Source organism: Heptranchias perlo, chromosome 40, assembly GCF_035084215.1.
Source record: "Heptranchias perlo isolate sHepPer1 chromosome 40, sHepPer1.hap1, whole genome shotgun sequence".
Lineage (NCBI taxonomy): Eukaryota > Metazoa > Chordata > Chondrichthyes > Hexanchiformes > Hexanchidae > Heptranchias > Heptranchias perlo.
In genome coordinates, this window is record NC_090364.1 from 9,224,441 (window position 1) to 9,248,281 (window position 23,841).

Genomic DNA, 23,841 nt, shown 5'->3' on the forward strand with positions numbered 1-23,841 from the left:
GAAAACACGATGAACTGGGCAAAATATTATCTTTGGATCGCGATTATACATCGAAGTGTTATGCCTGGCTCAGACGTTGTATACATTTGGAATTCAGCAGGAAGTTTTGGTACATTGGAATTCTGTCATTGTGGCCAGAATCGTATGTGTGCTTATCAGAGGTTGCTGGTAAGTGGGCGTGTGAGTTATGATAGGCTGGTTGATGAGGGAAGAAATAAAGTGGCCTGGGAGATTTGGATAATGGGTGGTTGTACACGAGGGGTATTTTAAAATTCAGTAAACAAGGTGAAAGGCTATAGTGCAGGACAACAAGATTGGAAAAAGTTGGAGACCAGATAGAACGAGAAGTGGTTAGGTTGGGTTTTAAAAGTATGTGGATTGTAAGAGGGAAAATTGAGGGAGGTAAGGAGTTCCATAGTTTTGAGCTCCTGGAAAAAAATTAGAGTTCAAGGCAGTACAATGAGTCTTGATTTTTCACACGGTGATTGGAGTTAACAGTTGGGTTTGTGCAATGCCCCTCTCTGTCTCTCTACCTGTTGATGTGTATGTCCATAACTGAAGCTGATAATAGCTGCAATATTTCACCAATATGGATATTCAATGTTTGATCAGTCTCACCTAAATCAAAACCTTGGTTGTTGACAAATTGTCAATGGAAAACCATTGAGAATGGGCATTCTTAACGGCTGCTTTCAGGAGCTGGGAGAAATCGAGATTTCCTCTCCTTCCCCCGTGAGGAAGAAATGTTGTGTTGTTCTTAAACTCATGAATTGATTGTCCTATTTGGCAAACCTCCATCCTTGCAGAGAAGGAGAGGACCAGAATGCCTCATCATTGTGGCATTACGGGTGGAACAGCCAGTGCAAATGAGGGATTCGTTTGTGACACCCTTAGCTTAGTAATGGGCATCCTTATTGTGACAATATTTTAACATTTAGTATCACTATAGATTAGCTTGCTGGCTATTTATGATACATGTCGTCATCTTCTTTGGCTGCCCTCACACCGTACTGTAGCCGATATAATCTAAGCCACGGGCTTCTCCATAACTTCCGTCAATGCCTCTCCTCAGTTGGGATTTTGACAGTTGGCCATAAGGAATTGTCTGTTCTCCGATGGCCGACGGCCATATGGAATTGAAGTGTCCTGTCTTAAAATAAGACCATAAGAAATAGGAGCAGGAGTAGGTCCCTCGGGCCTGCTCCGCCATTCAGTCAGATCATGGCTGATCTTTGACCTCAACTCGACTTTCCTGCCATATCCCTTGATTCCCCTAGAGTCCCAAAAATCTATCCATCTCAGCCTTGAATATATTCAATGACTGAGCATCCACAGCCCGCTGGGGTAGAGAATTCCAAAGATTCACAACCCTCTGCGTGAAGAAATTCCTCCTCGTCTCAGTCTTGAATGGCCGACCCCCTTACCCCGCGACTAAAATGGGGTGATAATCCGTCCTGTTGGAGAATTGCACTTATGTGAAATGCTTCATCTGGGTCGGTCAGCCGAGAAGTTTTGACAACTCACCAAACGGAGTCAGGTGACTGCTCCCTGCCAACCAATTCCGCTCCCCTCCCAGACTCGGGTTCACAACCTCTCGGTTAGGAGTGGAGTGTTCAGCTCCTGAGCTGCCATCTGTTTCCTGTGTGAACTATTTTATACTGCTTGGCGATGCCTCAAGTAGGTTTTCATTAAGATATCTTCCCATGAAGCCAAGTCAGCTCAAGACCGATGAATGAAGTTTCTGACCACATGCTGTTTTTTCTTAAAATGTAACAGGCACAGAGTTTGCATCGTAAAATAAATAGTGTATCAAGATTAGGCATTGAGATATGATAAATATCTCAGGGAGCAAGTATTTCTAATGCTTGGTCTCACAAATGGAGCCAATTATCACATCTAACTGTTGTCAATGCCGTATCCTCCATGATATTTTTTAACAGTTTGGCGTTTTTAATGACACCACAGCTTTGCGAATACGAAACGTAGAGTCACAATGTCATGACAACAGTGCCCTCCCCCCACTGACCTTTAGGACAAGTAATTTACATCCAGGTCACAGGAAGGAACACTACCATATCAGCAACCCAACCACAACACCTGAAGTATTAATGACAAATATCATTCACCTGTCAGCATCATTGCACCTGCTGAACATTCACATAGTATCCCATAACAACGGAATATCATCAGTCATAGGAACAGGAGTAGGCCATTCAGCCCCTCGTGCCTGCTCCGCCATTTGATAAGATCATGGCTGATCTGTGATCTAACTCCATATACCTGCCTTTGGCCCATATCCCTTCATACCTTTGGTTGCCAAAAAGCTATCTATCTCAGATTTAAATTTAACAATTGAGCTAGTATCAATTGCCGTTTGCGGAAGAGAGTTCCAAACTTCTACCACCCTTTGTGTGTAGAAATGTTTTCTAATCTCGCTCCTGAAAGGTCTGGCTCTAATTTTTAGACTGTGCCCCCTACTCCTAGAATCCCCAACCAGTGTAAATAGTTTCTCTCTATCCACCCTATCTGTTCCCCTTAATATCTTATAAACTTCGATCAGATCACCCCTTCCTTATGATTTCATAACAAGTTTTACGACGTAACAGCTCTGTGTTTGTCTACATAATAGTCACTGCATTGCAATCATTTTCATTTAGTGCGAAAGCACTATCTAGTGCATGTCTCTTTTTTTAAAATTAGAAAAGTTTACAGGCCTGCTAAGAGACACCACAGTCCTTCTGGCCAGTCCCAAAAACCAATGGCCTCTCCAATGTCTATCTAATTCTCCCCTAAATTTTCCATAAGAACAGCCCTCAATGTCTTCATGGGCACAGGTTCACCACCCTCGACAGAAAGTACTTAAATCTAACTTGTCTTTAAACTGTCTGATGCAATAAAAAGCCACTTAACTGTTTTCAGTACGTACATACTCCATATGAAGGTGTTGGTGAAAATCTCTCGATTTTTTTCTTGTAATCCCGTCACTGGCGAAACAATCTGCATAAATAAAAAGATTTTTTAGCTCTTCTTTTGAGAAACTAAGTGAAGGGTCCTAGTGGATCGAATTTTCTCTCTTTCTCTTTTCAATCAAAAAGTAGTGATCAGGTGGCGCCAAGCTTTATAGAATGCAGGAGAAAGGGAAGAGTGAGGAAGATAAGGAGTCCCATCATTGAACAGTAGTTCTCATGAAGCTTTCCTGTCATTGACCAGATCTCTGCTGAACTGCGCCCCGACCACCATTTTGGCATGGTCTATCCCAGCATGCAGTTAGTTTATCCACTGATAACTGAGCCCGTACAGAACATCTTGAAACAAGGTCCAGCTACAACAACATCTTCACCGTAGCACAACGTCCTAAAGTGTTTGACTGAGGAAGGGGGAAGGGGTGGGACCCAGACTGGAGTTGGAAAAGCTAGGGGAGGTGAGGTTTAGGAAGGCTTACAAAGGTGCATTGGCTGAAGTGGGGTGAGGGGTGAACGTAAGTAAAATTGAAAGAGCAGAGGATGTGAGTGGAGACAAAGGGCTGGAGGTGGTTGCAGAGGTCAGGTGAAGAGAGGACATGGAGGGATTTGAAAAGATGGACAAAAATTTTGAAATCGATGAGTGGGCGGACAGGGAGTCAATTGGCAAGAACAAGGCTAGCAGCTTCTAGATTCAATCCCCAGACTGAGTAAGCTGAAACAGAATTGGCCCATTTGACACCGAGCCACATAAGGAGATGTGAGGACAGGTGACCAAAAACTTGGTCAAAGAGGTAGGTTTTAATGAACTTCTCAAAGGAGGAGAGAGGCAGAGGGGTTTAGGGAGGGAATTCCAGAGCTTGGGGCCTAGGCAGATGAAGGCACGGCCGCCAATGGTGGAGCGAAGAAAATCGGGGATGCGCAAGAGGCCAGAATTGGAGGAGCGCAGAGATCTCGGAGGGTTGTAGGGCTGGCGGATGTGACCCCTGCTGTAAACGTGTTCATGATTTGGGTGAGAATAGGATCAGTCAACGTTCAGACATCAATACTACATGGGCAGCCTCCGTTGTCTCATGGTTACTGGACCCCTAACCTACTGAAGAGGGGAGGAGAGAAAATAGGCATGGGAGGAAAATAAAAAACATAATAAGGACAAATTTAACAAGGCTGTGCTCCCACAGCATAGGCCAGAGAATCAGGATGATAGTGTTACAATCCCATCTACATCTTGCGCTCCCATCTGGTGCAGTTGGACATCTGCAACGTAACCTTGACGAATTTGCCTTCTCATCTGCAATTCAGGAAAAAAAAAGGTCGGAGTTCAACACAATTAGGGGAATGTTGCCCTCTTAACCCAACTGTGACTGTTGCCAGCCAGGCACAATCGTGGGTCGTAAACTGCACTGCCCACCGTTGCCCTGCAGTCTAGCCTCCTTGTGTCGTGTCGTGTCGCTGTGAAAGGACGATGCGATGATAGCAGGAATATCAGCCTGTACTTTTGTTGCTTGTCCTCAAGTGTTCTCTTCGCTTACCTCTCGAGCGTTGAGAGTATAACTATTCATGTAAATATCCAGATGTGGCAGTGTATTACAATTTTTATGAATGGCTAGAAACTTAATAGGCCCCCCAACTCCAACCCATGGCAAGCCAAACATCCCCTTTTCAATTAAAGGGGAAGTGTGCCCCTCTGAGTTGCCATGCCATTTAAATGTCATAAAGGGAGGTATTTTTTTATTCCAAAATATACTTTATTTCATAAAATTTAAAGCTACACATAGTTCAATGTAAAAAGACACAATTTCAAGCAATACAGTTCAAACCAATACAAGGTAGATCGTACACAGTACAATCCCATTATTACAATACATACAGAATATATATCTTCTAATATATTCTGTACCATACGGCCTTTCCCCGTAGAGCCCTTGCGTAGGTCGCACCTCGCCTCAGTGCGTCCCGCAGCACGTACTCTTGGACCTCGGAGTGTGCCAGTCGGCAACACTCGGTCACGGACAGCTCCTTCGGCCGGAAGACCAGCAGGTTTCAGGCGGACCAAAGGGCCTCCCTCACCGAGTTGATGGTCTTCCAGCAGCAGTTGATATCCGTCTCGCTGCACGTCCCGGGGAACAGCAAGGTCGTTATATGCCCGCGTACTGACGTGCCTCAGCTCTCCAATGTCAGGCTTTAAAATGCCTGCTAAGGGACAGCCTGGAAGCAAACACTTTTATGTAAAATTCCTCTCCTGAGTGACGTCCTCACAGTCCATTCCAGTGACGATATGGAGCTGGACACAGAGTTAATGTCCAGTATACTATTACTGGTTTAAGAATGCTCTCGTATTGTTGCATCCTGTCTGGCTGCTATTGAGGCATTCTACATACTTTGCTTAAATACCTAATCAGTGAGAACAGGTTGAAACCAATTGTACAGGGAGAACTGAAAAGCAGAGTGGAAGATACAATCCCCCTCCCACAACTTGCAGCCCCGATGTAGTGTATTAATAAGTCTCTGTAAATGATATACTACAAGCTCCATTACACTATCAACAAGGGGGGGGAGGGGAGGGGAAAGAGTTGAGAGATACAGTGGACCAGCAATTGGGAGTGCTGTTTATTTTTAAGAATGAAATACAGCAAGATGAGAAACTTCTTTTTTTGGACCAGAATGAGTGACTCAACAGAGCTGAGGAGCCTGGCTATCAATTCATGAAACCACAAAGCAGGGGAATCTACACAAAATGTCCACTCCCAGGCTGCCTGTAATTTTGAAGGACAATGCACAGGAACTTAGGGGATGATTGCAAAAACACAAATCAAATTGAAGATACCTTACTTTTATAATGTTTAGTATTGAGCGTTAATTCAGATGAATAAACTTAACTGTCCCTCTAAGCGAACTCTCAAACTTGTACTAGGGATGAGCGAGTGCAGACTTCATCGACAGCCATGTACTGTACCCATTACACTTTATTTATACGGTATCCTGATTCTTAAAACATTCCTCACAGGGGAATCATTATTATATGCTAATTACAGACGAATTTGAAAAGGGTGGAAGGAGGAGAAAGTAAAAAGACAAAGAATAAAAAGATGAAATTTGATATTTCACTAGTCTTACAGATAATGAACAACAAAAAATGGAGATCCGCTATTGTTTGCTGTTCGGTAACAGATTCCCACCATAATTAGTTGTCCTTTCTGCAAAAGCTGTCAAACATTAAGTCCGGCCTTTTTATTTTCTCTTTCACCACTCCCTTTTTCCAAATGGTTCTGTAATGGTGCAGTCTGTGTTAAATGTCCCTCTTGGACAGCGTCCGTCAAATGTGCAAATCGTTCACCGCTAATTGTGCAAATGTTATTTTTGTAGATGTTGCTGGCGTTACTTTGGGTTTTTTTTTTTGACGATCGGTATGTCTGTACTTTCTAAAAGCATTTTCCTGCCTTGTCTAACCCTCACCATTGTAAATGTGCCTCGTTACGTTGGTGCTCAAAGCCATGGGAGCACCGAGAGGGGGATCTCCTCTCCCCACTGGCCTCTTTGGTTCATTGGCCTCCCGCCTGCAGTTTACAAGGTCAACAGCATTGTTACCGTGTTTCCTATTCACTTGGAAGATAAGCATTCTAATCAGGGCAGGGCATCTTTTAAGAAATTGCAGCAACTTGAACTATGCGATGGGGTGTGTGTGTGGAGGGATCGGAGGGAGGAGATGGAAAGGTACCAAGAGGTGTGGTGCATTTTTGAAAGGAGACCTGTTTATTGTCGGGGCTGCTTCCTGTCATCCTTCGAATAGTTCACAACTCGTCCAATTAAGGACTGCTTCTTATTTACACCATTTGACTGGTTGGGGTTAAAATTAATAGCACCTCCCTCCCTTCCCGCACACACACTCAGTTGGGTAATCTCTCAGTCCTTTAGTTCAAAAGGGTGAGGCTGCCACAGGTACAGAGGTGATCACACAGCCATATCCTTGCTGCTTCGCAGACCACAGACGGTTCACTCCCCTCAATTTATTAACTCTCCTGCTGCTGAATTAGAGGGGAGTGCATGTGGGTTAGCGCAACAGAGACTGTGCCCCGCACTTGTAGGGTTAATAACCTCCCCAGTGAAGTAGCAATTAATCCAAGTAACCGCTTTCACAATTCGGCCTACTGTTACTTTGCTACCGAGAGGCCCTTGGCATATGGACCGTGTGGAAATGCCCCTGGAATGGAGGGCCTCCCCTATTAGATGACATTTGTAAATAAGTGGCAAATTTCACTTTCTTTCTTTATCTTAATGACTTGTCTCTCCACATGCAGGCCAGACTGTTCCCTAGGCAACAGCATAGGCCTACAACCTGCTCTCAGACCTCCACAGATGCCACTTCAGATTGACCTATCCTCAGATTTTTTTTTTCTCTTATCTGTGGAGGGGGTCTATAATCCATTTGACAGTCCCCTCGAAGCCCACCGGAAACGGGAAACTCTATATGAGGAGAAACCGTCAGTACAAAACCCAAATTTTACCGCTTTGCTGAGCAAGTTCTATCAGTGGAACACTAGGCCTGGTTTATTTTAAAATCTGTCCCACTTCCTATAAAATGTGGTGAGATGTGCGGTCTGCAGTAACGTCCATGTACTTATTTTGTACAACTGTGGTACACATTACAAACACACCTGCACACCTCGATCTGACAGCAGGGGCGTCCAGATACATGCCTGCAAACTATGCTGTAAAGATGAGAAACGTTGCATTCAGTCAAGACAACTCTGTTTCCTCCGCTCTAACCTCCAGTAGATGTGCATTTTAAATCGGGCTTTAGGGATTATATATTCGCTAGGTGTTCCAGTTTCCAGATTGCACAACAAACGATTAGAACAATGGTATCTTCATAGGACTCTCGTTCAGTTGCTTATGTGTATAAAATCAGGAATGTGCAACGAACCAGTGATTTAACTGGTTAACACCAACCCAGTAACTTAGCCCAGGATTTTGGCCAGTTTGAAAGCTCAACTGGGAAGATTTTTTGCCCCTTGTTCACATCCCTGTAACTGCATTCTCTGTCTACAAGTATGAGAGGGGATGGGGGGGCGGTGAGGAAACGGAAGACTGGCTTACCATTAATGTTCTGTAACCGGTCACCAGGAGGCGACAGTGAGCGGTTCAGCTCGAGCTGCTACCTGATCTTGTCTTTGGGAAGATGAGCGTCGTCTATGCTTTGTGCCTAACACCTCCTCCTCCAGCTCCCCCTCTCTCTCCTCCCACTCCTCCTCCTCCCACTCCCCACTCCTCCTCCTCCCACTCCTCCTCCTCCTCCCCTCCCCACTCCTCCTCCTCCCACTCCCCACTCCTCCTCCTCCCACTCCTCCTCCTCCTCCCACTCCTCCTCCTCCTCCCACTCCTCCTCCTCCTCCCACTCCCCACTCCTCCTCCTCCCACTCCCCAGTCCTCCTCCCACCCCACCCCCTTCCCTTCCCGTCTCCCCACTCCTCCCACCCTCTTCCCTTCCCACCAAGCCTGCCAACAGCACGGCTGAAATGGGGTTTGGGTGATCACAAAGCAGAGAAAATGGCACTAATCAAGAACGTATGGGGGGGGGAATAAAAGTGTCCTTTTAATTGGGAGGGGGTAAAACTTTTTAAATACAGTGTGAGCAATTGCAAAGCAATAATCTTGACGCATCCTCCGTATACACATATTATATAAATATATATTTTTTAAAAGGCACATGGTATTTATACACAGAGGTGGCGTACAAAATGTATTTTAACCATGAGACTAACACACCTTCCTCGTATGGTGGGAGTTGGGTTCTTTGGCTGGTGTAGACCTGGAGAGGTATCTTTGAGGACTCCCATGGATACAGTGGTGGTAAGAACAAGTTGTGGGCTCTGGTGATTTCGGGAGAGCTGCTCTGAGAACTGATTTTATTATTTATTGCATAAATTATTTCATTTTTTTTTCCTTTCCTATAAAACTTGTTTGTAGATATTAAAGATGTACTTTTTTATATATTATATGACCATGTCTCTTAAAAATCCATGTATTTATTGCTTTGTAAAATTAATGTACCACAATGCATTTATTTTGTATACTGTACCAATAAAAACATTTTTCCATACACTGCTTCCATTTTCACTTGACTGTTGTCTGGGCAGCGATTAAACCAAATTGTCCTTTTAACTTGGGGGTGTATTGTGAACACGATAACTCTCCTTTTTCTAAACCACTATACTGAGTGAGCGGAATGGGCTGCGATGCCTCCCATGGCCAAATAGGCGACCGACACTCACTCACTCTCGTGCATGAGGTTTGGCTGATGTGGTGAGAAGCCGGTACTGTACTCCAGCAAGGAGTCAACATCCTCAAGAGAGAATAGTGGGTGGGGGGAGAGAGGGGAATAACTTTAAAACCTGAAACTAATGACTGTTAGAGCGTTTAAGGCTCTTAATTTAATTTAAGCTCAGGGTCCCTCCTCGTGTTCAAATGCTGCCTGAACTTCAGTCTGACGGTCTCTGGCCTCCATCGGGGCCCCCTTGTTGAATTATGGGCCAGTAACCTAATCCTCGCTCTGCCTGGTTTATGTTTGCAACCTGTTATTTTAAGATTTTTCACACAGGATGTAATGTGGCAAACTCTAACACTGATCTGCCCCAGCTTCAGGCCGATCTGCCCCTCCAATACAGAGCCCCATTCAGCCCTTGCTACTCCCCCTCATGAACAAACGGTAACCCATGTCTGTTAAATATAGACGCACACTTACCGCTTAGTTTCCTGGTGTATTTTGTATCAAACCAGAAGAAATAAATGATGGGTTTGTGATGACCCAGTGCTTCCGGGGGATTAAAGCAACAATTTGCATTCATATAGCGCCTTTAACGTCCCCTAGGCGCTTCACAGGAGCCATTATCAAACAAAATTTGACACCGAACCATATAAAGGAGATATTAGGACAGAACATAAGAAATAGGAGCAGGAGTAGGCCATACGACCCCTCGAGCCTGCTCCGCCATTCAATCAGATCATGGCTGATCTTCGACCTCAACTCCACTTTCCCGCCCGATCCCCATATCCCTTGATTCCCCTAGAGTCCAAAAATCTATCGATCTCAGCCTTGAATATACTCAATGACTGAGCATCCACAGCCCTCTGGGGTACAGAATTCCAAAGATTCACAACCCTCTGCAGGAAGAAATTCCTCCTCATCTCAGTCTTGAATGGCCGACCCCTTATCCTGCGATTATGCCCCCTAGTTCTAGACTCTCCAGCCAGGGGAAACAATCTCAGCATCCAACACTGTCAAACTCCCTCATAATCTTGTATGTTTCAATGAGATCACCTCTCATTCTTCTAAACTCCAGAGAGTATAGGTGACCAAAAGCTTGGTCAGAGAGGTAGGTTTTAAGGAGTGTCTTAAAGGAGGAGAGAGAGGTGGAGAGGTTGAAGGAGGGAACTCTAGAGCAGGCCCAACTCTCCTGCAAATTGGCCTACACCTCAGACCTACAGTATCTGGTCTCCTGAGGTTGGAGTGGTGAGCTATAAGGGTCAGGCAGCCTAAGGGGGGGGGGGGGGGGGGAGAATGGGGGGCAAGTTTTAGGCCTCTTAACCTATCTCCCAGGGTAGATCACCAAAGGATCAGTATCAAGAGCACCCGCAGGCCAGACTACGCTGCCTTTCTGTCCGTGTGGAACACGCTAGGTGGGAAGGAGATTAGATAAAAGTGAGAAAAGTAGCACAAAATACAAAGCAGGTCTGTCAGCACCCGAAAAGAGAAAAGGCAGGTTAGCACTTCAGGTGTAGGCCCTGCTCAGAGACCTTTCTTGGTGAGATGGGTCAGGTGTAGTGACATCCCCCTCCCCTCTCCCTTCCTCCCATCTTGCTAATGAAGAGGATTCATGTAGAAAGAGATGGTTTTAAGGGGAAGCTAGATAAGTACATGAGGGAGAAAGGAATGGAAGGATATGTTGATGGGGTTAGATCAAGTAGAGTGGGAGGGAGGCTCGTAGGGAGCATAAACACCGGCATGGAGCAGTTGGGCCGAATGGCCTGTTTCTGTGCTGTAAATTCGATATAATGGTACATTCTAGGGGGGGGGGGAAGGAAAATAAACCTTAGCCTCTGTATGGGGGGATATTAATGGACCTGCTGTGTATTTCAAGCGTTTTCTGTTTTCACTTCAAGATTTCCACAATTTTTAAAATTTGAGACAAATAAAGTCCGAGATATACTTCCCCAACCCACTCCACCCCTACCTACCCCCAGTACACCGTCTCCATCGATCCTGCTCACGAGTGAGGTGGGGAGGACAGGGTGTGGGGGAGGGGCAGGATGGTCACCGCACACGCCTCATTTCTGCTCCTGGTGCCAAGTAAAGTTGCAGCTGTCAGCTCCTCAAGCGTTGAATTCCGGAAACAATCTGCCGGTAACGAGTTGGGGAATCGCAGGGAGTCAGGTGCTGATTCCTCCACCGTGCTCGCACTGGTCAGATGGACAAAGTTGCTGTGGGTCCTTTCAGCGCCTTTTGTGAACGGTCAAAGGTCGGCCCCGTTCGCCTTTAACATTCCAAAGCTCAGAGAGGCCTGATGGAATTTATGGGAACGCAATTGTGCTGGTCACAAATTGACCAAGCAGTTCAAAGAATGCTCTTATTAAAAAAAAAATAGCGAGGGTCATTAATAGTTCATTCACATGACAAGGATAACTTTGGTGAGAAGCTGTTTTGCTTTCGCACTGAGGCTAAACACGGAATATAAACGAGCTGTGTGGAGCTTAACTGACACTGAAGCAAAAGCGGAATGAACCTCCTCTTAGCTCTGGTCCCGACTTTGCACTTACACAATTCCTACGTTGTTACGATCCTGAATGCACCACCTGACAGGGCGGTGGAAACAGATTCAACACTAACTTTCAGAAGGGAATTGGATAAATACAGTGCTTGAAAAGGACAAAATTTGCAATTACTTGCATTCATATCATTGTACAGCACAGGAGGTGGCCATTCGGCCCATCGTGCCTGTGCCGGATCTTCGAAGGAGCTCTTATTACGCCTTTAACGTTCCAGTGCGCTTCAGAGGAGGGTTATCAAACAAAACTTGACACCAAGCCACGTAAGGAGATACTGGTGATCAAAAGCTTGGTCAAAGAAGTAGGTTTGTAAGGAGGAGAGAGGGGTAGAGGGGTTTAGGGAGGGAATTCCAGAGACGTGGGCCCAGGCAGCTGAAGGCACGGCCGCCAATGGCTATCATAGAATGATACAGCACAGAAAGGAGGCCATTCGGCCCATCGTGCCTGTGCTAGCTACGGAGAAAGAGCAGAGGAGTGGGGCTAATTGGATAGGCCTTTCAAGGAGCCGGCACAATGGGCCGAATGGCCGCCTTCTGTGCTGTACAATTCGATGAACTGCAACGTCAGGGCAATCACTTCACATGGGCGCTCCAGTTCTAAGTGCCATCTTGGCTCAGTGGGTAGCATGCTTCCCTGTAAGGCAGAAGGTCATGGGTTCAAGACCTACATCCAGGCACTTGAGCACATAATCCAGGCTGAGACTCCTGTGCAGTAGTGAGGGAGTGCCACACTGTCAGATGAGATGTCTTCCTGTTGGGGTGGACCTAAAAGATCCCACAGTGCCATTCCAAAAAGAGCTCCTGGTATTCTGGGTAACATTTATCCCTCGGCCAACACCACACAAAAACAGATCAACTGGTCATTTATCTCATTGCTGTTTGAGAGATTGTCCTGTACCCAATTTGCTGTTATATTTGCCCACTAACTTGAAAAATTAATTCATTTTGCTGTGAAGTGCTTTGGGACATCCTGAGGATGTGAAAGTTGCTAGACAAATGCAAGTTCGTTCTTAAAGAGCATGACTATACCGTGAATTGCCTGAGAAACTATTTCATCCCTGGGAGTGGTTGTTAGGAGCTTAATGGGCAGAGTTTATTTTAATACAATTTTGGTATATAACCACAACAACTTGCATTTATATAGCGCCTTTAATGCAGTAAAACGTCCCAAGGCGCTTCACTGGAGAATAATCAGCCAGAGGAGATATTATGATGGAAGACCAAAAGCTTTGTCAAAGAGGTAGGTTTTATGGAGCATCTTTAAAGGAGGAGAGATAGGTAGAGGGGTTTAGGGAGGGAAATCCAGAGCTTAGGGCCCAGATGGTTGAAGGCATGGCCGCCATGGTGAGGTGAAGGAAGTGGGGAGGATGGACAACAGGCTAGAGTTGGAGGAACACAGAGTTCTTGGAGGGTTAGAGGAGGTTACAGAGATAGGGAGGGATTTGAACACATGGATGAGAATTTTAATATTGAGACGTTGGTGGACCTGGAGCCAATGTAGGTCAGCGAGCACAGGGGTGATGGGTGAACGGGACTTGGTGCGAGTTTTGGATGAGCTCGAGTTTATGGAAGGTGTTAGATGGGAGGCCGGCCAGGAAAGCACTGGAATAGCCGAGTCTGGAGGTAACAAAAGCATAGATGAGGGTTTCAGCAGATGAGCTGAGGCAGGGGCGGAGACGGGCGATGTTATGGAGGTGGAAGTAGGCGGTCTTTGTGATGGAGAGGATATATGGTCGGAATCTTGGATAGCAATGTTGGGAGCACCACAGCTTCTAATTTACATCAATGAGTTGGGGAGTAATTTTAATCTAACCCTAACCTGACTTCAATAGAAAGTAGAATCGGGCACGATATAAAAAGGGTGGCCGATGAGATCCTGTCAGTTCCCCGCCGGAGGGATTAGGCTAAAATGACCCCTTTAACTTCAGAAACTCAACGCTAATTTGGTCAAATTGGCAGAGGACACCAAACAGGGGAATCAAAGGAGGCAGTTATAGAACGCACTAAACAAAATGTGAGTGGGTTGAACAATGGCAGATGGAATTCAAAGCAGACAAGTGCAAAGTGCTGCACCTAGGAAGGAAAGAAAGGCAACATACATACATCAGAAATGGTGTTCAAACCATAGAATCATACAGCACAGGAGGCGGCCATTCGGTTCACCATGCCTGTGTTGGCTCTTTGAAAGAGCTATCCGATTAGTCCCATTCCCCACGGCCCTGCAAATACCCGTGAAAGAAGTTACAAGAGACCTAGGAGTTGGCTGACTCATTGCTCAGTAGCATGTCCACCAGGGATGCACTAATGCAGAGCAGCAAACCAACAAAGCCATCAGGATGTTGAACTACACAGATAGAACAGTAGAATACAAGTCAGAGGTAGATGTGACCAAATGGTACAGTGCTCTGGTCAGATCACACCTTGAGAACTGCGTCCAGTACTGAAAAAACAAGCAAGGTATCCAACTGCTGGAGGCGGTGCAAAGGAGAGCAATGAGGATGATCCCTAGTGTCAGGGGTCCGAATTATGAGCTAAGACTGGAGAGACTCGGGTTTATCAGGCTGGAAAAAGAGGCATCCGAGAGGTGATCTCATAGAAGTAGAGAAGAACATATGAAATAGGAGCAGGAGTAGGCCATTCGGCCCCTCGAGCCTGCTCCGCCATTCAATAGGATCATGGCTGATGATCTACCTTAACTCCACTTTCCCGCCCGATCCCCATATCCCTCGATTCCCCTTAGTGTCCAAATGTCCATCGATTTCAGCCCTGAACATACTCAATGACTGAGCATCCACAGCCCTCTGGGGTAGAGAATTCCAAAGATTCACAACCCTCTGAGTGAAGAAATTCCTCCTCATTTCGGAAGATAGTAAATGGTATGGAAAAGGTTAATCCAGAATACTACTTCAAATTAAACTGTGGGTGTAGAACAATGGCAGCAGGCACGTGGGGAAAAACACCACCTGCGTGTTCCCCTCCAAGTTGTCCACCAGGACGATTTCATTTTAGGTTTGATATCAGGAGATTCTTTTGCACACACAGTGATCGACAGTCGGAATGGACTCAGATACAGTAATTGAAACAAAAACTTCGGAACTATTCAAGCAACAATTAGGTGCAGTAATTGGAGGGGAGAGAGGGTGTGGCATTGTTCTGAATGGGTGAATTAAGATGGGCTTTCCTTACCTTTAAGTATCTTGTGGAAGTCCAGGGGTATTATTTTCTGTTCACAATACTCTCTGCAATGTTGTCTGAAAACTAGAAAATATGCATTTACTTAGTAATGTTGAGTTTCACACCTCACACAAACCCATTCCAGGTCTCTGCTCTTCTGGTAATATTGGTCACAGGGAGGGGCTCCAAAATATGTCAGAGCAACTCCATCCGTTTTTTTCCCCCCCCCTCCTCCAACCAATTTGTCCTGGCTATTCTGACTAGCCTGGGAGAAGATCTGTGGTTGTCTGAAGCCAGGAAGCCCTCTAAACCGGAGGGCACAGCAGTAGAATACAAGGTGCCAGTTCCCATCGAAATGGGAGTTGCTCTGGGAGAGAGGAAGAAGGCAGAGATTGGGCACGATGGGTTTTCCTGAGGCAGCAAAATTGGTGATCTGGATCTAATTATCCTTCTATAGTCGTCTGACTAGAGATGGGGAGGGGGGAGGGGGGGGGTGGCGGGAGGAGTACCATGAACAAAAGCCCTGTTCTCCAGACCACAAGTAACTTCCACGTTTTTTCCTCATGAATGAAAACACAGACTGTCCAACTCACCTTTACTTCTGAAACATATTTTTAAAAATATGTAGGCACTCTCATTACTTCACTTGGTTACTTTGGCATGAAAAGAATAAAGGATTTGCGACATCCCAAAATCTTCCAGGGTATAAAGCAGCCTCCTGACTAATATTCCCCCTCACCCCCACGTGCTCTTGCCCCCTGACCGATTCTTGACCCACAAATTCTTCTAGGGTTGGAGGGTCTGACAACTTTGCAACAAACAGCCCCTGTAAACAATAACAGTCTATTAGAGGCAGCGATTGTTAATACAAACAGCCGTTCATTAGTGGGGGGGTCTCTCTCTCTCTCTCTCTCGGAAAACCAATCTACGTTGGACTGAGATCTCATCATTCCCACTTCCTGCACCCTGTTGCTTCTATGTATTTTTTTTGGCCAGCGGAATGGAACCAACAAAAGCAGGAATCCATCGAGTGCCACCAGTGCAGGACAATGTCACATTGTCATGTGCTCTTTTACTTGCACTGTTTTCATGCTTTAAAAGAGGCTTCGGTTCATTGCCAGACATCTTTTAAAGAAAGTCTCGATATCAGAAAAATCCTTTAAAATCAAACACTCAAACAATTACCATTAACTTTTTTTAAAAAAAAACCTGCCTACTCCTGCCAATTTTAAGTAATCTTCAAATAGTGAATATTGATCATCTAACCAAGCAAAACTAGTTAGGAGGACTCACTGTGAGAGAGCTTGTCATTACTAATTGTGGAGGGGACTGCGCCATTGATGAGATTTACTCTTTAAAGTTAGACAACAGCATATGGCTGGGGGGGGGGGGGGCGGAAGGAAAGAAAAGGAAAAGTAGTCTCTGTTTCCCCCCCACCAAAACAGGAGTAACTAGTTTCTTCCTTGTAGGAGGAAGGGCTGTTTTGTTATCATGCAAACCACCATTTTGATTTTCTTCTCACACTTGGCATCCATTCTGATTGCCTTGATTGGCTCAATGGATACACCTGGAAAACAAGATATATAAAATTCTAACAGGACTGGACAGACTAGATGCAGGGAGGATGTTCCCGATGGTTGGGGGAGTCCAGAAACAGGGGTCACAGTTTCAGGATACGGGGTATGCCATTTAGAACAGAGATAAGGGAAAATTTCTTCAGAGGGTGGTGAACCTGTGGAATTCTCTACCACAGAAGGCAGTGGAGGCCAAGTCATTAGATGTATTCAAGAAGGAGATAGATATATTTCTTAATGCTAAAGGGATCAAGGGATATGGGGAAAAAGCAGGAACAGGGTACTGAGTTAGACGATCAGCCATGATCATTTTGAATGGTGGAGTAGGCCCGAAGGGCCAAATGGCCTACTCTTGCTCCTATTTTCTATGTCAGAGACGATTGGAAACGATTAGAAAGAGGGGATATCAGTAAGGGTGAGCAGGCAGTCGAAACTTTCTGGGTAGAATTGTACCTACTATGATGTGATACTTTGGACTATGAGGAAGGAGTTGGTGAATGGGACTAACTGGATAGCTTTTATCGAAGAGCCGGCACAGGCACGATGGGCCGAATGGTCGTCTCCTGTGCTGTAACTACTATATATGATATGATACTATGAATTGAGGCATAGAAAAAGATGCAATACATTGGTAGGAGTGGGCTGCAGGCCTCCTGATAGCAGCGAAGTAGTAGCAGGATACATAAATACTGAGCTCAGAGAAGCTTGTTGTAAAAGCAGCGCAGTTATAATGGGAGACATGTCTGGGAGAAGCAGAACTGCAAGAGTCCCAAAGGCATTGAATTGCTCGAGTGTGTTCGAGACAGTTTTCTGGAACAATATGTTTCTGAACCAAGAGGACAGGCCATACTCTATTTAGTGATGGGTAATGAGCCAGAGTAAAATAATCTAACATCTAGAAAACGGTGACGACAACATGATTGAATTTTATATTATTAGGTTTAAGAAAGATGAGACAGGGAGAAAGATGAGTCATAAGCCAAAGGTGTTAAATTTAGGTAAAGCTGACTCTGAAGGTATGAGACAGAAATTGACCACCTAAACTGGGCGAAACTTAACAGGTAAAACTACAGACAAACAGTGGGAGGTGTTCAATGAAGTATTTGGTACAAGACCTGTACATACCCCTAAAGGGCCAGATAGGGTAGAGAGAAACTATTTCCTCTGATGGGAGAGTCCAGAACAAGGGGACATAACCTTTAAAATTAGAGTCAGGCCGTTCAGGGGTGATGTCAGGAAGCACTTCTTCACCTAAAGGGTAGTGGAAATCTGGACCTCTCTCTCCCTAAAAGCTGATGAGGCTGGGGGTCAATTGAAAATTTCAAAACTGAGATTGATAGATTTTTTTTATTAGGTAAGGGTATTAAGGGTTACAGAACCAAGGCGGGTAAGTGGAGTCAGGATATAAATCAGATCTAATTGAATGGTGGAACACACTCAAGGGGCTGAATGGCCTCCTCCTGTCCCTATTATACAATCTGGAGGCATTCGAACAGGGAAAAAATTCATTCCAGCAGATTACAGACACCATACCCAGGTCATTACTAACCTTTCCCCTGCTCAGGCACCTCCAGAATGGCAGTGTGACCCTAAATACCAGCTTCTAGGCTGTTCCATGAAGCCAATCCCAAACACAATAGTGTCTTCAGTGTGCCTGCCAAGAATGGGAGGGGACTAGAGACATGTGAGTCATCACAAGAGGTAGAAACTGAAACAGAAACAGTGCCTCGTCCCATCAGGCAGGGAGCAGCTTGCATTTTTTTTTTAAAGATTAGAATGAGAGGGCCAGTTTCCCCGCTGGAAAGTGTGCATGTGGGGGGCACTGGCTCAACCAATGGTCGACTAGACTCCGGGCAGACGTGGGTGGCCCGCCATCTGGTGTCCCCCAGCGCGGTGCTGGCGGACACGCTGAAGAAAAGTGGAGCAAAGATAGATAAAAAGCATCGACACCTTAGCTCTCACCAAATTAATTCTCCAGCCACAAAAACAAGAGAAAACCATGAAGTGACAATCTATATAAGATCTTTATTAACTTTCATTGAGGAGGAACATCACGAGAACCAAAATAGAAGCAGCTTCGTTGAGCTCATGTACACAAATGACGGCTAAAAGATACAAAACTAGGTGTTTCTGTCATCTGAGATCTTTATATCATACATTATTTCAATATATATATTATGTACAATATTACACCACAACCCCATAAATACGAGTTATCCCCCCCTCCCCCCCCCCAAATCAGAATGGAGGCCCCCGTCTCCAGGCACCTTTGGCGCTCCGCAGGAAAACTTAGAAGGGCCAACTGACCGTGGGCTCCTGAGCAAGGCCGGAGGCAGGAGCCTCGCAGTTTGGCTGGTTTAAAAACTCCTTACACAAGTTTACTCAAAAGTACAGCTAGGTCAAGGACGGAGGAGGAGGAGACGATGATCAGCAGCTGACACGGGGCGGGAAAAAATAAAATAAAAATCGAACCAACGTCGTACAAATGTAGGAATATCTCCTCCCCACCAAACGAATCACCATGCAGGATCTCTAGTGGGACAGCAAGGAGAGTTCTTCATCCTTTTAAATCCAAGGATTGGAATTTGCTATCAGAGGAAATGTAGAGGTTGTTGACCTTTAAGTACTCCCTGCTCCCTGCACCCACCCCCCACCCCCACATATAACAGACCCCTTTCGCACTTGGTCATAGTTACAAAACTATGCGGGTGGGTCTCAATAGGCAGCATTTCTCCTCAAGTAATCGTTTTACCTGAACAGCTGAAACCTCGGAAGATTTCACAGGGAATATATTTTTCTAAAAAGGAATCTAGACTTCAAGTGGATCAGTAGGAAGCTGCCTCTGAAGGAAATCAACAGGAAACGGTAGAGACTAAAATCAGGGAAGAAAATGTGGTTTTAAAAACATATTTCTATATTTCAAGCTGCCAAAGTTGGGGGAAAAACTTCACGCTGTAATTCAGGAGAAAGCCTAGTCTGATAACTCACCAACTGGTGCACGAAAGACCACCAGAACTTTCCATAGACCTCCTAGGACTCAACGGTGTTGGTAGTTTTACCTGAACTACAGCGGCATTATAAATCAGGGGCTTGTAAGAGAACAACAGGTTGGTGGGGAGCATTTGGGTTCTTGGCTTCAAATATAAACGCTCAGGATTAGCAAACATTCGGCCTCAGTAGCATGCGGTGGCCGAGGCGAGCTCCATCCTTAGCCCAATGACCCTGCAACCAGCTCGACAGCCACACGTTTCAACATGGGCGGGAATACTCGACAATGGAAATTCAAATAATTCAAATAATCCAAATTCAGCATCTGCGTCTCTTTCTTCACCCCCACACCAAAAATAAATGCCATCATGGAAGCCAGTGGAACAGTACAAATCCCAGTTACACATCAAAACAAAATAATCACCCTAAACGACCAAGCTTAAGTCAACAGGGAAGAGCACTGGATCGATTTATTCTCAGTAGCTTGTTGGGAGTAGCTTATTTCATTTTATAGACTCATTTTTAAGATCTGTTCCAAAGCTTATCACAGTTGACTTTGGCAAAAATAAAATCACTTGCCTTTAAGAACCATGAGTGTAATTTTAACCTAACTGGCCAGGTGAGAAACGAGTGTAAAATCCAGTCGGGATGTAAAATCAACGTTGCACCCGATCCAGTCCGTTTCCTGGCGGGTGGGTTAGGTTAAAATTGCCCACATGTTTCACCAGTATCCTGGTGCAAAATGCCCACTCGTCAAAAGATTGTTCAAACAATTACTGTAGATGGGGACAATGCAGCACTCTACTTGTTAAAACAAATCTTCTTCCAATAATAATGTGAGAAAACTGTGCATTTCTGGATTTCTCTCCCACACCAGCTTTTAGTGATATGATAGCATACGATAAGCTAAGTGCTAAAGTGGATACCAGCGTGTAGAGACCCAGAGATACACCGGTACGGAAGAAATGGGAATCGTGCATTCTCTCAAAAAGTCTGCCTTTTCTCGGTGGCAACATAATGACTGAACAAAAAAAAAAGCCACTGGATTTACCTACAATGAATATATCAAAAGGGGTCCTACAGGAACATGGCCTCCTTCAGTGTCGCCACATTTTGTCATGTGTAGGTTGAGGTGGCGACTCGATCCAGAAAGAAAACACAGAGTACTGCAAAGGTTTAGCCAGCCATTAAGCTATGAGATGTAGCGCTGAGAGGTAAACAGCCCCACTGAGGCAGGAACGTAAAGCAACTTCTGCGGCCTTTTTAAAAGAAATTTGTTCGTGGGATGTGGCCAGCATTTATTGCCCATCCCTAATTGCCCTTTTGGTGAAGGCAGGATTGAGGTCCACACTATTCCAGTTAAAAACTGCACACTAGGCGGGGGGAAAACCCAGCATCACATTCCGTGCACCCGACAAGTCTCTCGTGCCCAGCAGAGAAGGGGCTCAAACCTTCTGTGCGTGTCTAAAAGGCCGCCTCGTGAATTCTGGTTTCCCGTTCCAGCTTTTGCTTGTGGTAGCTCGCATTCCCGCGGGGGAGCGGGGACACTGCACATGTTCAGTGAACGAAGAAAATGGAACAAGTTGTTCACTTTTTTTTTGAGCGTTTCTCCGAAAGAGTTGTAGGAAAATATTTGTGCAATATAAATCAAAGGAAAAACTATATTCAGAACACAAGCTGGTACAGTGTGTAATATTGAGATGACTATTAACCTTCATAGGTAATGGAAATCATACAGTAATTAGAATTCAGTCTGGTACACTGTATTACGGAGAACGTGACCAGAGGAACAAGCTAACATCCTGAACGTCCAGAAGCAAGAAGCTTCTGATTAAACCACATCGTCACATCTACAGGTTTAACTAACAATCCTTTAAAGGACTTTTTGAACTTCCAATCGGTATCATGTCCCCATCACTGAAAATATAACATTCTGCTCACTTCAAATGCTATTTAGGTGAATATGCAGAACTATAGAACATTTTTAAATTCACCTCATTCTACAAAAGGAAGGGGGAAGAGAGAAGCACTGTAATCTGGTTATCATGTTGGTTTTGCCACAGAAATGCTACCGCAGCCTTACTGCTACTAAGGCTGGCTCACACGGTTAGTCGAGGCAAGGTGGCACAGATAGCACCAGGTACCAAGGAGATACAGTTCACCCTCCTCCTACCCACCCACCCAACCCAACCCCTTCAACTGCTGATGGGAGTCACCAAGATCACCACTGCAAACAAAAACAGGCCAAAAGAAATCATTGACATCCCTCCCGGTCGGTACAGCTACTCTGGCAGACTGTAAGAGCCCAATGTTTAGACTGGCAAGATTCAGGTATTTATATAAAACCTCCTGGAATAAACATTCCTGCCAATTTTACACCAGGTTATCTGCACTGGTAAAGTCTACATAGCAAATGTTATTCTTGGGGGGGGGCATATTTTTATTAAATTTACTCCAGAATAAAGAACACAGCAACAATGGGGAACTTGGGCCTCAGGCCAGAGACTAAAATAGGATTGCTGTGTTTCCCTGACGACAGCTCATTTGCTAAAGACCCCAACTGGTGTGGGGCTGAGCCACGCGAGTCCCACAAAAGATCCAGATTCAGCTCCTGGTCTGTGCCGAGTTAGAGGGCTTCAGCCTAAAACAACGATCGCTCGAGAATGGGCCTGCAACTTAAAAATCCAGAATAAAGGGGGTCATTTTAATCTAACCCGCCCGGCGGGAGATGGTGGGGAAACGCTGGAGTTACACTCCGCCCAATATTACTCCTGATTGACGTCAACACAGAGTAAAATCAGGGCGGGGTGTAAAACCAGCATTGCTCCCGATCCAGTCAGTTTCCCAACAGGCAGGTTAGGTGAAAATTAACCCCTCCCTCCCCACCAAGTGTCATCTGAAAGTCCTACACTGGCTAATGAAAATCAAGTGTTCACCTACAAATTAAAACAGCCTGAGTTAATAAATACGAGCCAAAGCGAGAAAACACTAAGTGAACATGGCAAAAAAAAAACACACAAACAACATGGCAGGATGAGTAGTCATGGCGGGTCATTCCTCGACATAGAGGGCTTGTCTGGAGCCCCTGCAAACATTTGGTCATGCCCTCTAGACCAGAGCCAGTCCGGTGGTAAAACAGTCATGTGACTTTGGGGGGAGGGGGAGCAGCGTGGCACAAAATAGAGGGAAGACTGTATCCGGTCCTGGTTTCCTCGGGCAGCTTTGGAAGAGTGCTGGTATCTGCGGAGAGCTTGGTGCGTTCCAACTCACGGGGGCATTGAAAATTTCCAGTTAAAGCCCTTCGAGAGACAAAGGTTGGGTTGAAAGTCAAGACACAGCCGGGCAGCAAAGCTTCCCACGTAGATTCTGCTTTTGGAACTCTTCCCTGCGGATAGCGAGGGAACCCGGTCAATCCCCCTCCTACAAACCCTATCCCTCAAACGCACTGGGATCTGCTGACGGGGGCAGCCATTAACCCACAGGTAGGCCGGTAGTTAAACTCCCCATAGTGCCCAGCACAGATTCTCACAAGTCTCTGTGCCCTCAGCCTTCACCAGGACTGACTCGAGGCTGCCTTTGTCCCGGTTACAGCTACCTCTGGCCGACCCCCACCACCCAGTTGTAGACTACATGATATACAAACCCCCTTCCCATCAAACATTCTTAAAACAACGTCAGGCTGGCCAATAACCGGTTGATATGCTTAATCCAACCAATATTGATCAAGGCGGAGCCTTAATAACGGATTACAACTCGACCGCAAAACATTGGGTTAAAATGAATAAAAGGCAAAACTAAGTTCCTTCGGTTTATGGGGATTTTACAGATTTCTATGATAGCTTTTGTCATTCTTCCTTCTCTTATTTTAGACGCTCCCCAACTGAAGAGAAAAACGGTCACCTAAGATTTGGCGCAATTCTCAGCCGACGCCGTCCTTCGCAAACCTAATTTGAGAACACGTCCATCGCACGGGTCGATAACCTCCCGCCCCCCCACCCCCAGCACCAAGCTCAGAACTCGTCGTCCGAGCTGAGGAGGAGAGTCTTCTCCGTGTCGCGGATGCTGGCGGAGCTGTGCGTCCGCGATACCATGTGCCCGGTGCGCCAAGGGGTGCCGTGCTCCAGGGTCGACTGCTGAGTGTACTGCTGGTAGGCCGGCGAGAAGTTGTGGATGGCGTCCTGGACGATGTCGTGCGGGTTCATGGTTTCCTTCAGGCTGCTGGAGATGCTCTTCATTGGAGCACAGCGACCTGGGAAGAGAAACAAGGAACTTTCAAAAACGGCCAACAGGCTCTTATGCACTTACCCTTTTGACACCAATGTC

General features: G+C 45.6%; 2 protein-coding genes across 5 annotated transcripts in view; both read right to left on the bottom strand.

Annotated features, from left to right (window-relative positions):
• The window catches only part of pla2g6 (phospholipase A2, group VI (cytosolic, calcium-independent)), a 123,371-nt gene extending 111,914 nt beyond the window's left edge, over positions 1–11,457 (bottom strand). For both annotated transcript variants that reach the window (XM_067974560.1, XM_067974557.1), the window contains exons 1-2: positions 11,196–11,457; positions 2,911–2,997 (exon numbers count right to left, since the gene is read on the bottom strand). In XM_067974560.1, coding sequence (XP_067830661.1) covers positions 2,911–2,928 — 18 coding nt within the window. In that variant the 5' untranslated portion in view covers positions 2,929–2,997; positions 11,196–11,457. The remainder of the gene's footprint in view (positions 1–2,910; positions 2,998–11,195) is intronic.
• Positions 11,458–21,713: 10,256 nt separating this feature from the next.
• The window catches only part of tmem184ba (transmembrane protein 184ba), a 60,774-nt gene continuing 58,646 nt past the window's right edge, over positions 21,714–23,841 (bottom strand). For all 3 annotated transcript variants that reach the window (XM_067974562.1, XM_067974563.1, XM_067974561.1), the window contains one exon: positions 21,714–23,767. In XM_067974562.1, the coding sequence (XP_067830663.1) occupies positions 23,529–23,767 (239 nt within the window). In that variant the 3' untranslated portion in view covers positions 21,714–23,528. The remainder of the gene's footprint in view (positions 23,768–23,841) is intronic.